Source organism: Thamnophis sirtalis, unplaced genomic scaffold, assembly GCF_051295495.1.
Source record: "Thamnophis sirtalis isolate CommonGarterSnake01/CBP01778 unplaced genomic scaffold, rThaSir2_p1.2 scaffold_4, whole genome shotgun sequence".
Classification (NCBI taxonomy): Eukaryota; Metazoa; Chordata; class Lepidosauria; order Squamata; family Natricidae; genus Thamnophis; species Thamnophis sirtalis.
In genome coordinates this window covers 92,351,602-92,365,918 of record NW_028261384.1, presented here as the reverse complement: position 1 = coordinate 92,365,918, position 14,317 = coordinate 92,351,602, and the positions used below count along the sequence as shown (strand labels likewise).

The window sequence follows — 14,317 nt, the reverse complement described above, 5'->3', positions numbered from 1 at the left end:
ATATACAAATAAGAGGGCTGATTGTGATTGTTATATATCACTATAAGGTAGCTTTGCTTGTAAAATGAAATTTCATGTTTTAACATATTAAGAAAAGCATGATCCCTCAATAAGGACAATAAGCATTAGACTATAGTCCTAACCTTATAACTGATTTGCTTTATAGCATACAACTAAAACTTAGTGGACAATTTTGTTCAGACTGAGACTTATACCAGACTTTGTGCTATAAATTGAGGATTTCATTCCAAAATAAAGGATAGAATCTAAAATGGGCCTGATTGTGGGAAGGGTGAAATCGGTTTGTAAATCTTTATAAAACTCCAGTTTTATTCTTTACATTTGCTCAAATTCCAAAAAATGAGTAAATTATTAATCTTGCCTAGACTCATGGTATTACAGAAGTGATATGAACTCTATTTGATCCACTAACTACTGATTTTGCATCTTTGCAAAAAAATAATTTATTGTTAATGAGGCACTCCAAACCTTGGATTCTGATTTTAGTAACTGAGTACTGCAACTTTGTTTAAAACTTATCAAGATAACACAAGAGAACAAAATATAGTTTTCTCAATTTTATATCAAAAGAATCTAAGTGGCATTTTTGTCCTACCTCTGTTCTTTCAAAGCTGAGAAGACTATTATTGCTATAATGCAATCCAACGTGTGGGAACACTTCTGACACGGAGGTCCAGATAGATTTAAACAATATCTGAGCAGTTGGAAAAGCTGACAATTTTTAACAACATTTTTAATGCTATTATATACAGTGCTGTTCTTTCAATATGCAAGCTGAAACAAAAAATACCAACTCCATTACACAAAGGTGATGATTACAGGGAAAATGATTCAGATTGAGCCAGTTACATTTATGACTCACTGAAATCAGTAAGAAAAATACAGTTAGAACATAAATCTGAATTATTCCAGTAGAAAGTAAGCACAATTCATTTTTTGTTTTAACTAAACATAAATACCTCAAATTTCAAGTTTTAGAACTTATTACCTTTAAGAGGTGCCATTGTGAATGTTACCCATGTTTCCCCCAAAATAAGACCTGGTCTTATTTCTGTTTGGGTCCCAAAATAAGCAATAGGGCATTGGTGGTACCAATGGGGTGGGGTGACTTAGGGGGGTGCTAAGAGGCAAGGGGGTGGCAGGGGGAGCACTAAGAGGTAAGGGAGGTGGCAGAGGAGTGCTGGAGGTGGCCCCCTCGCAGGGCGCAATTCTGCCTGGGGCTCTGTTGGCTGCCAGTCAGCTGAGCACTTCCGGCAGGGGTGAAATTCAGCCGGTTCTGACCGGTTCTCCTGAATGGTAGGACAAATTATGGGCAGTTCAGAGAACTGGTAAAATGCACCACTGACTGGCTCCGCCCTCACCTTCCGTCCCTCCCACTTTTCGTCCCTCGCCTGCTGCTGCTCCCTGCTGGTTCTCTCGCTTATCTCAACCACACCGCCCAGCAGATCTCTGCCCGGTTAGTTTTCCTTTGCTTCTAGCTGTTACTATCTTCCTTCCGTCATGCAAACTGCCCAGTCACATGACCCCCCCCCCCAGCCACCAAGCCACGTCCACAGAACGGGTAGTAAAAACATTTGAATTCCACCACTGAGTGGGGGGCACTGAGGATCAGTTTGTAGCACCAAGGGGGCAGTGGACTGAAAAAGTTTGGGAACTATTGCAATAGGGCATTATTTTCAGGGGTGTCTTATTTTTTACCATGTACAAGAGGCCCAGTTGTGTTTGCTTGCGGTGGGATAGGAGGCCATGTGGTGTATAAGTGCTGCTGCTGCGAGGTAGGAGAAATGGAGCTGTCTCATGTGCTCTGCACTGATTTACCTCAGGGCCCCTGCAGCTAGGCAATCCACACCCTCATCTTACGGCCACATCAGCAGTCACATCCCACAATGCACTGCTGCCACAGTCATGAGGTGAGGCAGTGAAGCTGCCCCATGCACCCCATCACCTTCCTTGTCTCACAGCCAGGGTACCATCACACCACTCAGCCTCCTGCTTCATTGTGGCCATGAGCAAGCAGAAATGGGCCAGCGGCCACTTGGGCTCCTCTTGCACGTGTTCTGACCCAAACACAACAAACCCGCTGTACTTAATTAAATATTCCCTTTATTAGGAGCATCATCAGCTCTAGCAAAAAGTCTTTCTCTCATAACAGGCTAATAAGTCTTTCAGTGCCTGTGGAAAGCTGAGCTCCCTCTCTTTCCCCCTGAAATGGCCCCACATCAGGAGTCTCTCTCTTTCTCCATGCTCTCACAACAAGTTCTGGAAGGTACACTAGCTTTTTTCCAAAAGCAGACACCTCCACACTCCCACCCAAAAGGCACACCTGACTCGTAGTGCCGCCGATTCAAAGGAAGGAGTCTGATAGTCCCAGACAGGATTCAGAAGTCAGTAGCTGACCAAGGGAGATGAATAGTTGTCTGCCACTTGCCTTGCCTTGCCACTCTAATACTTTCTTCTCATCTGACTCAGCTGTTAGAGAGGCTGGTAGCTGACAGGCCACAACATGGTTGCTGCTGCTGTTGCGAGGCAAGTGTCAGGGCGTGAATGGCCTGGTTGCGGGGCACATGGGGCAGCTCCACCACCCCATCTTGCCTCGTGGCCACCACACTGTGAGAATCAGATGGAATTGGCAGGTAGCTGGCTGCACGGGTCTTAAATAGGGCTTATTTGGGGGGGGGGCAGGCAGATTATATTTTGCACATGTGTAATACATGCTAGGACTTATTTTCAGGCTAGGACTTATTTTCAGGGAAACAGGGTGTTAAATACAAAAGCAAGATTACAAAAATAAGGATAATTCTTCCATACATCCATGTTTTTAAGTTGTGATCAAACGAAATATCTGATTCTTTAGGTAAGTGCACAGTTGATTCATTAAGTCTCTGTTCTGTCCATCAATCCAGTGCATTTCTATTAAAATATCAGGACCTTCTTTCTTCACAATTAACACACATTTGAAAAGGAACCATTCCCTTGAAGTGTTATCATTCTGTCCAGTTTCAAGAGCCAGGATTTCAGTAGCAAAGGTCTTGGTCCCAGAATCTTTGGATTCTGAAATGAAGGATGGTTCCTTTGCGCTGCTGCTTTCCTCAATGGATCCCTGCATATTTTTCTCCTGAATTGCAGGTACATTATTGAGTCCATTACCCTCTGAGGACTCAACATCAAGACAAAGTACCTCAGAAGATTTTTCAGTAGACCCATTTGCATTTCCTTCACACTCAGAGATGTTACAGGATGTTTTCTGATTCTTTTCTTCTGTTGATTGCAGGAAATCTTCAGATGCTCGAGGAAGTTCACGCAATTGCCTGACTCTGTCCCTCTTTTTTCTCCTTAAATGAATCCAGGAATTTTCCACAGCTGTTAGAAACAAGCTGACCTCATCTTTTCCACATGGAAGTGTTTTATGCTGAACCTATTGAAGGGAATAACATCAAACTATAGTGTGGCTCTTTTTCGGCTACTGGCAATTGCCTGAAGCAGAATTTTAAAAAATTAGCATACCTTCAGGTCAGTGAGTAGTTTTCTAATCCATGCGGCAACAACTCCTAATCCTTCAACAGCATTGATTCCTACAGATGAAGCTCTCATACCTAACTCTTTGGCCGTTGATGCCAAGACGAGAAATGTGATTGGTTTCCGAGGTTTTTCTAATTTCCTTTTCTTGGAAGGAGGTGACTAAGAGGAAAAGTACAATATTCAAGTTGAACAAAATGATTAGAAAACAAAACAATATCCTGAAGAACATGAAGAGAACATTGAAAAGACTTTGGTCCTAACGTACATAGTGAATTCATAAAATATCTGCTACCCCATTCATCACTATGCACATCCTCCTCCCCACAAAATGCCAGTGGAAAGCCACATCTGAACATGGTGAACATAACAGAAGGGATTATCAGTGGGACTGGAAAGGAAATGGAATGCATAAAGATAAACCTGGTTTTGGACTAAAGAAATTCATAAAAGAGAACCCTTCAAAACTCGATACCTCATTTTTTAGAAAGCTTTTGTCATTTTTCAGATATACATTTGAGGAGGTAGATGATGCTAGAGAAGAAAGCCACAATGAGGTAGTTTCCGTCTGTGAATTTTTCCAATTTGATGTTCCCTACATAAGTTAGAATGCATCTCATACATTTTTTGAGCCAGTCTAAAGCTAAGTACATATTCTAAGTATTCTGGGAACTGCAATAATATAGTTACAATACATCTGAGGAAACAACCAAAAAATCATCACCTCCTCCAATTATTTAATAATAAGTAGTTGAATTATTTTTAGTATCTTCATTGTCTGCTGAAATAGATAATTTTTGACTGACAATGATAGTGCCTTAGAAGTCAGATCCCACAAAGGCAAAGGCTATCACCCAGCAAAGAGGGCCATTTACTATTCCTTCCTCTTGAGTTTTACTGTACAAGACAAATGCCATAATTTGCAATCACACATGGTTGATGGCCTCCACTTGCATGAGATGAAGGCAATGAAGCAACAAATCTCTGCACTCTTTCTTTCCATTAGTGGTGTTGTCCACATTCATCTCTTTGGTGTCTTAAAACATGCATATATAACTTTCTCACAAGTACACTATATTAGGAAAGGCTCTCCTGTATAAAGAATAACCCATCCCCGGGATCTAAAGAATCACCCCAGTAAGCCATAGAAATAAAAAGGTATCTGAATGTGTTTTATCAACAGATACTCTACCTCTCTCTACTTGCTCTAGAAAAACTGAAAAGTGTGCAACCAGTCCCAGGACTATACGTAGTTCTTGACTTACGGTCATAATTGGGACCAGAATTTCTGTTGCTAAGCAAGGTGGTGACTTCCAATTTTAAGGTCTTTTTTGCCACAAATAAGTGAATCTTTGCAGTTAAGTAACTTACCTGATTGTTAAGTGAATCCTGCCTCCCCCATTACTTTACATGTCGGAAGCTGGCTGGGAAGGTAGCAAATAGGATCACATATCCCTGGGATGCTACAACTGTTGTATATATGTGTTGGTTGCCAAGTGCCAGAATTTTGATCACATGATTGCGAGGATGCTGTGATAGTCATAAGCTTGGTGACCAATCATAAGTTACTTTTTTCAGTGCCATTTTGAATTGTCACTAAATTAATAGTTGTGAGGACTTCCTGTAAATAATTCCCCATGAAGATTCAAAGTCGATATTGAAAGAGGAGGACAAGAGAACCACTTACTGGAACTTTGACATTTTCATAGAAGCTCCAAGCCAGGGCCCATCGCATAGTACGACCTTGGCAGAATTCAGTATGGGTGACTTTAGGAACCTACATAGAAAAATAAAACCAGTCTTAAACTTTTTCTGTTTCCAAAAGCTATTTAATGACAATTTAAGAGATATTTGACATAACATCAATAATATTTATTGACAAAAGTATTCTTTTTTATAATTAACCTGTTAAAAAAATAAAACAGGAATAGTATGAAGAGCACATCTGGAGCCCACACAAGTCTTGAAATGTATAGTGTCCAGCTCACAAAATGCACTTCCACAAACCTGCTGATTGACAGTTCAGCAGGTTAAAGAGGAAGCACAGGTCAGTGATGGTATACTGTATGTGGAATTTTAACTCTGCATACTGTTTTTTCAATTGCTGCATGCTGTTTTCTCATTTTGCTGAATTTGATATAATACAAATTGTTAAGCATATATATGAGATAGTGTGTATATACATCCAAGTAAGTGAAATATAAACATAAGAGAGAAGTTTTTATAGTGGACATTTTTTCCTAATTTGTATAGGGCCAAATAAGAATGCATCTAAACATGCAGATGCAGATGGTCTGAAGAGCACTATGTTCTGAAGGTCAAATATGAACTGACAATTTCATGTTACATGTGTTTCAGCCACTTTGTTGACTCAATGTTAAAAAACTTGAATGGAACTTTTATACCATGCTAGTGGTATGATGTTCTTTCAATTCACTAAGAAAAGTGAACTATATTGCTATACTGATCTACACTGCAGAATTTAGATCAATTTACATATTCTCTCACATAATTCCCTTTAAATAGTTGTGGGTTTTTTGTATAATAAAACAGTGAAACATTAAGAATAATTTCACCCTAATTCTTAGCACCAGCTTCAAAATTTCTTCAAATGAGAAAGAGCACAGGATGCGTGACTGGTCAGATAGAAAGGAACCAGCAATTTCACATAAACAGAAGAAAAAACATTGTTTCTGCTCCAGATGTCTTTGTACAGTTCATATGGAAAACAAGCAAGCTACAAAAACAAATCCTGCAATGCACATCCCAAAATAATACCAATATTAGTTTCTAATAGATTGACACTGAAGAAAAAATAGTGGTTTAATGCTTTTTTATAAAATTATCAGGGCTACACCTCTTTCTTATTAGAAGTTTTGTTTTAACTAAGCGTAATAAAACTTAAAGCCTACTTTTTTCAAGAACTTTTTTTTTTTTTTTAGCAATAGCAGTAGACTTATATACCGCTTCATAGGCCTTTCAGGCCTCTCTAAGTGGTTTACAGAGAGTCAGCATATTGCCCCCAACAATCTGGGTCCTCATTTTACCCACCTCGGAAGGATGGAAGGCTGAGTCAACCCTGAGCCGGTGAGATTTGAACCGCTGACCTGCTGATCTAGCAGTAGCCTGCAGTGCTGCATTTAACCACTGCGCCACCTTGGCTCATGAAGAACTTTATGTAAGTCACAGTCTAGTCACAATTTTTAAATAACAGATAACTTTAAGTGTCTTTAGAAAACTACTTACTCCATGGATTCGCAGTTCTTCTTTCAAAGGTGCCAAACTGCATTTCTTTCCCAACATACAACTATACCACCTTTAATAAAGAAAACATTTCAGAAATGGGAAATAAAGTTCAAGTAAATGAAATATATTTCTAAATCAACAATAAATCCTAGACTGTGATATATTGGAGTGGCTCTCTTTCTTGGAACTAACCTTTTTCAAATGGATGACTTGTCACTTTGACTTTTTTGAAATAGCAAATAATTTTACATTAAGATACAAATTATTAATATTTATTATTACTTTATTTAAAACTGATATTCTGATATTTTTTGGTAGTTCTTTGATTAATGTTTTAATTTCTGTCGACTGGTATTAATCCTTGCTTAGCTGAAAGTTGGCTGCTGGAAAAAATGTGTTCTGGTCTTTTCAAAATGTGGAAATTAGATAAAAGAGAATGAACACACACACACACACACACACACCCCACCACCACCACCATTATTTTGATAATGGAACATTTAGTTATTGTGGACTGATTTCAAAAAGACTTTCATTTCTAATTTGCTGTTGTTTCCTCTGATGAGGAAGAAGGGTAGTATGTTGTTGTTTTCTTCCTCTCTAAATCTCACATCCTCAGCAATGAGGTTACTTCGTTGGGTAATGAAATGTTTGCAAACAAACAATCAAGGTCAAATTCTCCTTTCATAGATATTTACACATGGTACCATGAATTAAGCAGACTATTTTGGATACAAAATATATACTGTAACATACAAAATATAATATACAAAATATATTATATGCCATGAAAATTACATATATTGATTACACTTTAAGTCAAGTTGTAATATTTGTGAATGTCCATATTGTTATGAATTACTTATCTACTACATAGGAACTGAAGACTGGATAATGGAAATGGATTCTTCTCATCCTTCATATTGTTTCTTATTATTAAGAAACTTATTTTTCAACATTGGAAAGATAAATGTATGGCTACAATTCCTCACTGTATGGAAGAAGTTATTCTGAAGCTAATTATGATTTATAGGAATAGGTGTGTGTGTGTGTGCGTCCGTGTGTGTAAAATTTCCATCTTTTTTGCTTTTCTTTAAATACAGACATACCATATATACTAAATGCCAGTGCTTTTAAATTTAATGTAACTTCTTACCGTAATCTTTTTTTAAGTTGCAAGCTATCATGAATGATTCTCTTGACAAATTCTAGCTCTCCTCCTTCAGCCATAATCTCAGTTATGCCTCCTGTATTGACTGAGCTAGGAGGTGCCCTTCTAGGATTACGAGAATTTACTCCCTGGAAAAAAAACAATTTCTTTTACAGCTAAAATGTAAACAACCAATAGCTATTATTGATTTTTTTTCCTGTGAGCTAATTATCTTATTTTCCTTTGATTAACATTCTATTTTTTCTGCCATTGCTGTATTACTTCAAAAAACAAAAAACAAAACAAAGCTTTTAAAGAAAATAGAACTAGTGTAATTTTTGGAACCAGTAAATAAAAAGTGGGAATAGCTTAAACTAAGATGTGCCATTCATCAGAAAGATGAAATTAATTGCTTTATCACAAGCAACTGGACAATGGTCAAATAAGATAGAAAGCTTTTGGCAAAATGATTAGCAACAGATTCTAATAACTTATATTTTTACCTTTAAAAAATACTTTCCAATGCCATCTAAATTGATAACTAATTGATAACTAACTAATCAATAACCTAACCAATCATCCCTATACTACATGTATTCTCCATGACTATAACAGTAGCATCAGGGCTTGTATGAACAAATAAGGATGCAGGAAAATAATAACTAACATATTTAAAATAAATAGTTCCATGCTCAGGCAGGCAACATAGTTTTATAATGCATATAATAAAGAGTTAATGGACTGTTTTTGCAGATTTATTATATATAAGAAAACATAAAATACATGTAAGGAATCATATTGTTTTACTTTAATAATAAAAATTAAGAGCATCAAAATGTATCAGAATCTTCTCTATTTCATAATTAAAAATGGGTCATTTATTATTTGCAATTCTAATGCCCAACAGGTAAAATAACAAAGTAGTGAAGAAAATCAACCGAAGAACAATTTTCAGTAGCTGATATAATAGGTATGTTTAATAGGCTTTAGTCTCACAATTCTTTATTTTTTTTATGATGGGAAGATTTTTGCTAGAACAAAGAGGCCTTTTTCTCAGAAGATGTGCTAGAAACATTTGATTTATACTTTTGACTTATCAATTTATAAACACTCCCCTTTAATTAAATCTGGTGGAATAAATTCATTAGTGAATGTTTTGCACTGTTTTTATATAATAAAAAATCTAAAATTATTAGTGTGGTAACAAATGTCATAGAATTTTAGCAATATTTGCTATTACTAAAATGAGAAGTCATAGTTATCGTAAATATATCCTCACAAAATCATGCATAAGTAAACAGACATTTCACAAAAGCAAAATGAAAAAATGCAACATTTTGATTTAAAAAAAATAAAGTAAAATGGTTGGTAATAACGTTGATTAATAGTATTTCTTAGATTTGAAACGATGGGGTCAATGCATGTTGTCTTATAACAAGCTGACTATTTTTTTATGATGAGAAGATTTTTGCTAGAACAAAGAGGCCTTTTTCAGGCCTTTTTCTCAGAAGATGTGCTAGAAACATTTGAAATTAATAATTCTTATTAAAACAATAATAACTGTACCTAGTTATGATATATCTGAGGTTGATAACTTTAAACATTATTTTAATTATAATCTCTCCCTCCCACCCAAAAAAGAAAAGAGAAAGATTGTTATAGTAAAAGCATGCACTCCTTAATAACTGGTATTTTGTTATTTAATAACACCCATCTATTATAACAGTAAATAACTATTAAAAATACATCAGACAACGAGGGTCTATATAGCACAGTATTCAGACTTTTATGTCTATATTTCTGCAAGTTCTTCAAAATATCTTGCTCTCACAAAAATACGTTAATTAAAGGCCAAAAGAGATTACCAAAGGTATAGAAACAGTTATGTAAGATACGTAAGTGAAGCTGGTATTAGGAATGGATAAATTTATTTGGGGAAAAAATACTCACTGGCAGTCTTTTCCAATTTTATGGCCTCCAGATGTCTGATTTCAAATACCATAATGTAAAAAACATCCAAATTGGGAATTTATGAAAAAAGTTCATTATATTTATAACTATTCACTGAGAAAGAAATTTCTGTAGATTCTGGCAGCAAATAAAATATACCACTTCATAGTTCTTTATAGCCTTTTCTAATAAAATTTTATAGTCTCAGCATATTGCCCCCAACAGTTTGGGTCCTCATTTTACACATCTCAGAAGGCTGAGTGGTATTATTGCTCCCTCAATTAACAATAAATGTGAGAGATACAGGTGTTCATTACCATGAAATAGACGACACATGTTCAATAGCAATATAACAAATAAGTTCTCAATTAAGATCCATTGTGAACTGAATAAATTATATGACATAAATTGCTTTGGGCTCTCATAATCTTTTCCTGTAACCAAACACATTTCAGAGAAGACTTTAATTTTGCTTCACAGCAGGTTGCAGCAACTATCTGACCTTCTTTGATTTCAAAGAAGATAAACAAGGATAGGAAATCACCAAGAAACTGCAGCAATATAGGTTGCAGAGTGACAAAAAGTGAGAGACTTTCATAGTTATCGAAGAAATAAAATGTATGTATATTCAACAGAAACAATCGTAAGTGTACAACTTCTATTTGTAAGCATCTCAAAGGCATCAGCTTGGCAAGAATGAGAAACAAAAAGATGCACGAAGATGTGTCCCAACCCGAAACATTATGAACTTGAGGAATTTTTTTATTTATTTCTTATTATGCAAATAAACAAATGGGATAAAACTATTTTACATGCTTAGTTTCAGTTATATCACCATTGAGCTTCAAGCAATATAAATATGAAATATCCTCTCAACAATAAGTATTCATCAAATGAAGAAGTAAAGGTCCATTGATAAGCTAATAATAAACAAACCTTCGCTTCTAGTTGGTTGGCAAAAAATGGAGGATTGCACATACAGAAGTCATAAATAACTTCAGACTCTTCTTCTAAGGCATCCAGGAGTAGTGTTTTTTGTGGTACTTTAACCACTAGACGAAAAATAAAGAGAAATAATTAGTTGACAGCCTTTCATTCAAACATTAGAGATCATTCCTAATACATCAACATGAAAAATAAATATGTACCTAGGTTGTTTATATTAAAAAGATTGATGCATATAACTCACCCTACATCTTAGATGTTCAGTTTAATAGCTACATTTTTATTATAAACCCAGTGGTACTTCTGTACAACTGAACAACAATTAAAGAGGATCATTGGAAACTCATATAGTCAAATAAATTAAAATTATAAGTAGCCTTTAACACCTTCTTGACATTATTATCTATTCCTAATGGACTGGAGTAACTGGAAGGAAAGCTAGATGTTTTGATTTCCTATCCATTGCCACTAGTCTTTAACAAAGTAGCTTCAAAACAACCCTGGGAATCAAAACAACCTTTAAATCATGTACTTTATATGATTCTTTTTAAAACAGCACATAAAGAACTCTGCCTAGGTATTATAAAAGAGAAACAAAGAGTTACCTTTTATAAGATCAGATAAGTTATTTTGCTCCACATTTTTCTTGGCATAGCTGAAGCACACATCATCCACTTCTGTTGCAATAAAATACCATCCATTCAAAGTTGCACCCAGTAATGGGTAAATACAGGATGCGCCAGTACCTGTATCACATTCAAGAAGGGGAAATTTGATTAATAAAAGTGATAAATAAGAAAAACGTGCTAACTTTCAAGCCTTTCCATGGTAATCACTCTATTAATTGATTGCATCAAGTAAACCTTTACTAAATGAATTCTGCATGGCAAAGAGGATCTTTTTTGCTAATTCTTAGGACGTAAACAGCAAGTTTAAAAAATAGCTTCCTTTGAGTTTAACTTAATTTCTGGTGACTGCATGATCACATCCATGTAATCTACCACATACCTATGTCTATTCCCCATATAATAGAACCTTTAGTAGCAGTATCTTGCTGAGCAATCAGATCTTCAACCCAGTGGATATAGTTAAGTCTCAAGGGGACAGTTGGAATAAGCCTTTCTAATGGTATATCAATCTGAAGTCCAAAATCTTCTTTCAGCAACGTACACGTCAGGGCTCTCACTGCTTGTGGATCCTTGAAATTTACACTGGAAGATATAAGAAACAGGTAGAGAACTGTGGAATGAGTAAACAATTGACAAAAATGGGGTTTTAAAAAATTGCTATATCTAGAAAGATCTGCTATTGTATTCCAATCACATTTTCAAAATGGAAGATCAAAGATAAAAGCAGTATTTATCTAGCATAAATGAATCTAGGGAAGGTGTCAAATATAGATTGATCCAGGATGAACTCCTTAGGTGGTAAGGTGATCATGGTCTGTTTCAGAATTGCTAGCATCATTACTTCTCAAAGAGAGGGATTATAACCATTGGTAGCTTTCTTTGTTCCCTGAATAAGCCATGTGTAGGTTCTAGCCCTTAAATAGAACTTAAAGTGCTCAGCCCTGCACTCATTTGAACTGTCCACAAGATAGCTAAGGAAAAAAAAAACAAGCCCCTGTCAGAACCCATTGGATTCATAAGATGCTTAGGGAAAATCATTTTAATTGGCCATTTCAATATATAAGTCTGGCTACTATTTCCTATTTAACAGACAAATACGTGCACACCATGTGAAAAAAGTGGTAGTAAAGTCCCACATACATTCTATCAGCCTGTGAATACTATCAAAAGATTGCGATTCTTTTTTATTATGGGTAATTATCAGTTAAAAACTATATATATCCAATATTTTAAACTGAACAACTGGAGATATATTTCTCTCTCTCTCTTTCTACTTCCCCTCTCAGGAGTGAGATTTTAGATTATGAGTCCTTAGGTATCCCCATCAGTCTAGCACTGAATATGTTACCTAGTTTGGGAAATGAAACGTCTGCAAGAAAACAACCATACTCGGAGAGCACCAAGGACATTTCATTTCAACCCTGGGCTACAAATATTCCTTTATATTGGCCCTGTGAATCCTCTTAAGACAAGGATGTCCAAACATGGCTGGCTGGGGAATTTCGGGAGTTGAAGTCCACAAGTCTTCAAGTTCCCAAGATTGGACACCCCCGTCTTAAGAGGAAAACCTTTTCTCATTCGGTGAAACTCTGTCTTCAGCGACAGGTATTATATAAAGACAAAAGATAAGCAGATGTACATGCTGACCTACCTCACTCTTCCGGACAAGTTAACTTGCACATGCTGCTTAAATTCTGGATACTTGGATGCCAGAAAAGCGAAGTCGGGAGGTTTGTTCTTGTACCTATTCCTCTCGTGCATAGATTTGTTGAGGGCCATTCGGAGAGCGGGCCAATACCTACTGATACGAAAAGATTACCAGGTCACCTCAAAAGTGCGCGGCCCACCTGAAGACTGCCCAATAAGATGCTCGGACCTCTTCCAGAGAGATTCCACACCCACACCCACCCCGCGAAGTAGGCGCAGCGGCAGAAGGTCGCCCAGCCCGGGAGGGGGGAGGGAGAAGTATTTAAAAAAACAACAACCGTTCAAAGTCTCTTTGGTGCAAACTACGGAGCAGTGCGTTCTCCTCCTCGCGCACACCGGAAGTGAAAACGAGTGATTGCATTTGTTTTTTTTTTTAAAGGAAGTCCTGCAAGGCCACTCTGGAGGGCGATACCTCTATGGTTAGAGCCGCTCTAGTCCCCACCTTCCCTTGGGGAGGAAGTGGAGGGCCGCGGGGAGGGGGGAGCGCCTTGGGCTTCTGTCTTGTCTTCCTCGTTAGCAGCAACTATCAGGGCGTCGGTTTTACTAGGGAATGGAGGCAGTTGCCTTTTTCCTGGTTGAAGGGCGAGGGAGACGCTCCTTTGCCGAGAACGGCCTCCCCTCATCTGCCTTCAGAAAAGTTAGTGAAGGGACTGCTGGTCGCTGCTCTTCGCTCGTTATTCCCTCGTTGCCAGAGCAAACGGATGACCAGGAGGTGCCTCTATGAAGTGTAGGGGTGCGGGGATAAACAGGTTGGAGGACCCTGCCCCCTATTGCTGGACACCTCACACAAACACCTTGGGTTGCTAGAAGTTGCCGTTCACCAACATTGGAGTCTCGCATGCCTACCACTCTCAAAGATTAAAATAACACTGAAATGTAGACATAAAAACACAGGTTGCGAATTTATAAATATTTTCCCGTTATAAATGTGAACCGAACATTTAAAGCATGATTATAAGGACGATATGTGCCTAAACACATGAAGAGGTTATTTAAACAATATTATTTTAATTATTTTACCATGCCAATCATTAAACCAAATGTGTGTAGAAATACCAAAACAGTAGGAATAACTATCTCCAGACTAATAAACTGTTTAAATGTTTGCAGATGAAAAAATGAAACATGAAAAAATGGAACTGTTGTTGAAGCA

The 14,317-nt window shown here is 36.9% G+C and overlaps 1 protein-coding gene across 2 annotated transcripts; it reads right to left on the bottom strand.

Moving 5' to 3' along the window:
- Positions 1 to 736: 736 nt before the first annotated feature.
- Positions 737 to 13,582, bottom strand: METTL16 (methyltransferase 16, RNA N6-adenosine). 2 transcript variants are annotated; one of them, XM_014072760.2, is made up of 10 exons: positions 13,443 to 13,582; positions 13,109 to 13,255; positions 11,837 to 12,039; positions 11,434 to 11,574; positions 10,820 to 10,935; positions 7,940 to 8,082; positions 6,784 to 6,853; positions 5,225 to 5,314; positions 3,526 to 3,699; positions 737 to 3,436 (listed from the first exon to the last, which is right to left on the bottom strand). In XM_014072760.2, the coding sequence occupies exons 1-10, from the start codon at positions 13,523 to 13,525 to the stop codon at positions 2,840 to 2,842; spliced, it is 1,764 nt and encodes a 587-aa protein (XP_013928235.2). In that variant the 5' UTR covers positions 13,526 to 13,582; the 3' UTR covers positions 737 to 2,839. The 2 variants fall into 2 exon arrangements, with proteins under 2 accessions (XP_013928235.2, XP_013928236.2); XM_014072761.2 differs by having other exon boundaries at positions 13,109 to 13,258; positions 13,443 to 13,518.
- Between the last annotated feature and the right edge of the window lie 735 nt (positions 13,583 to 14,317).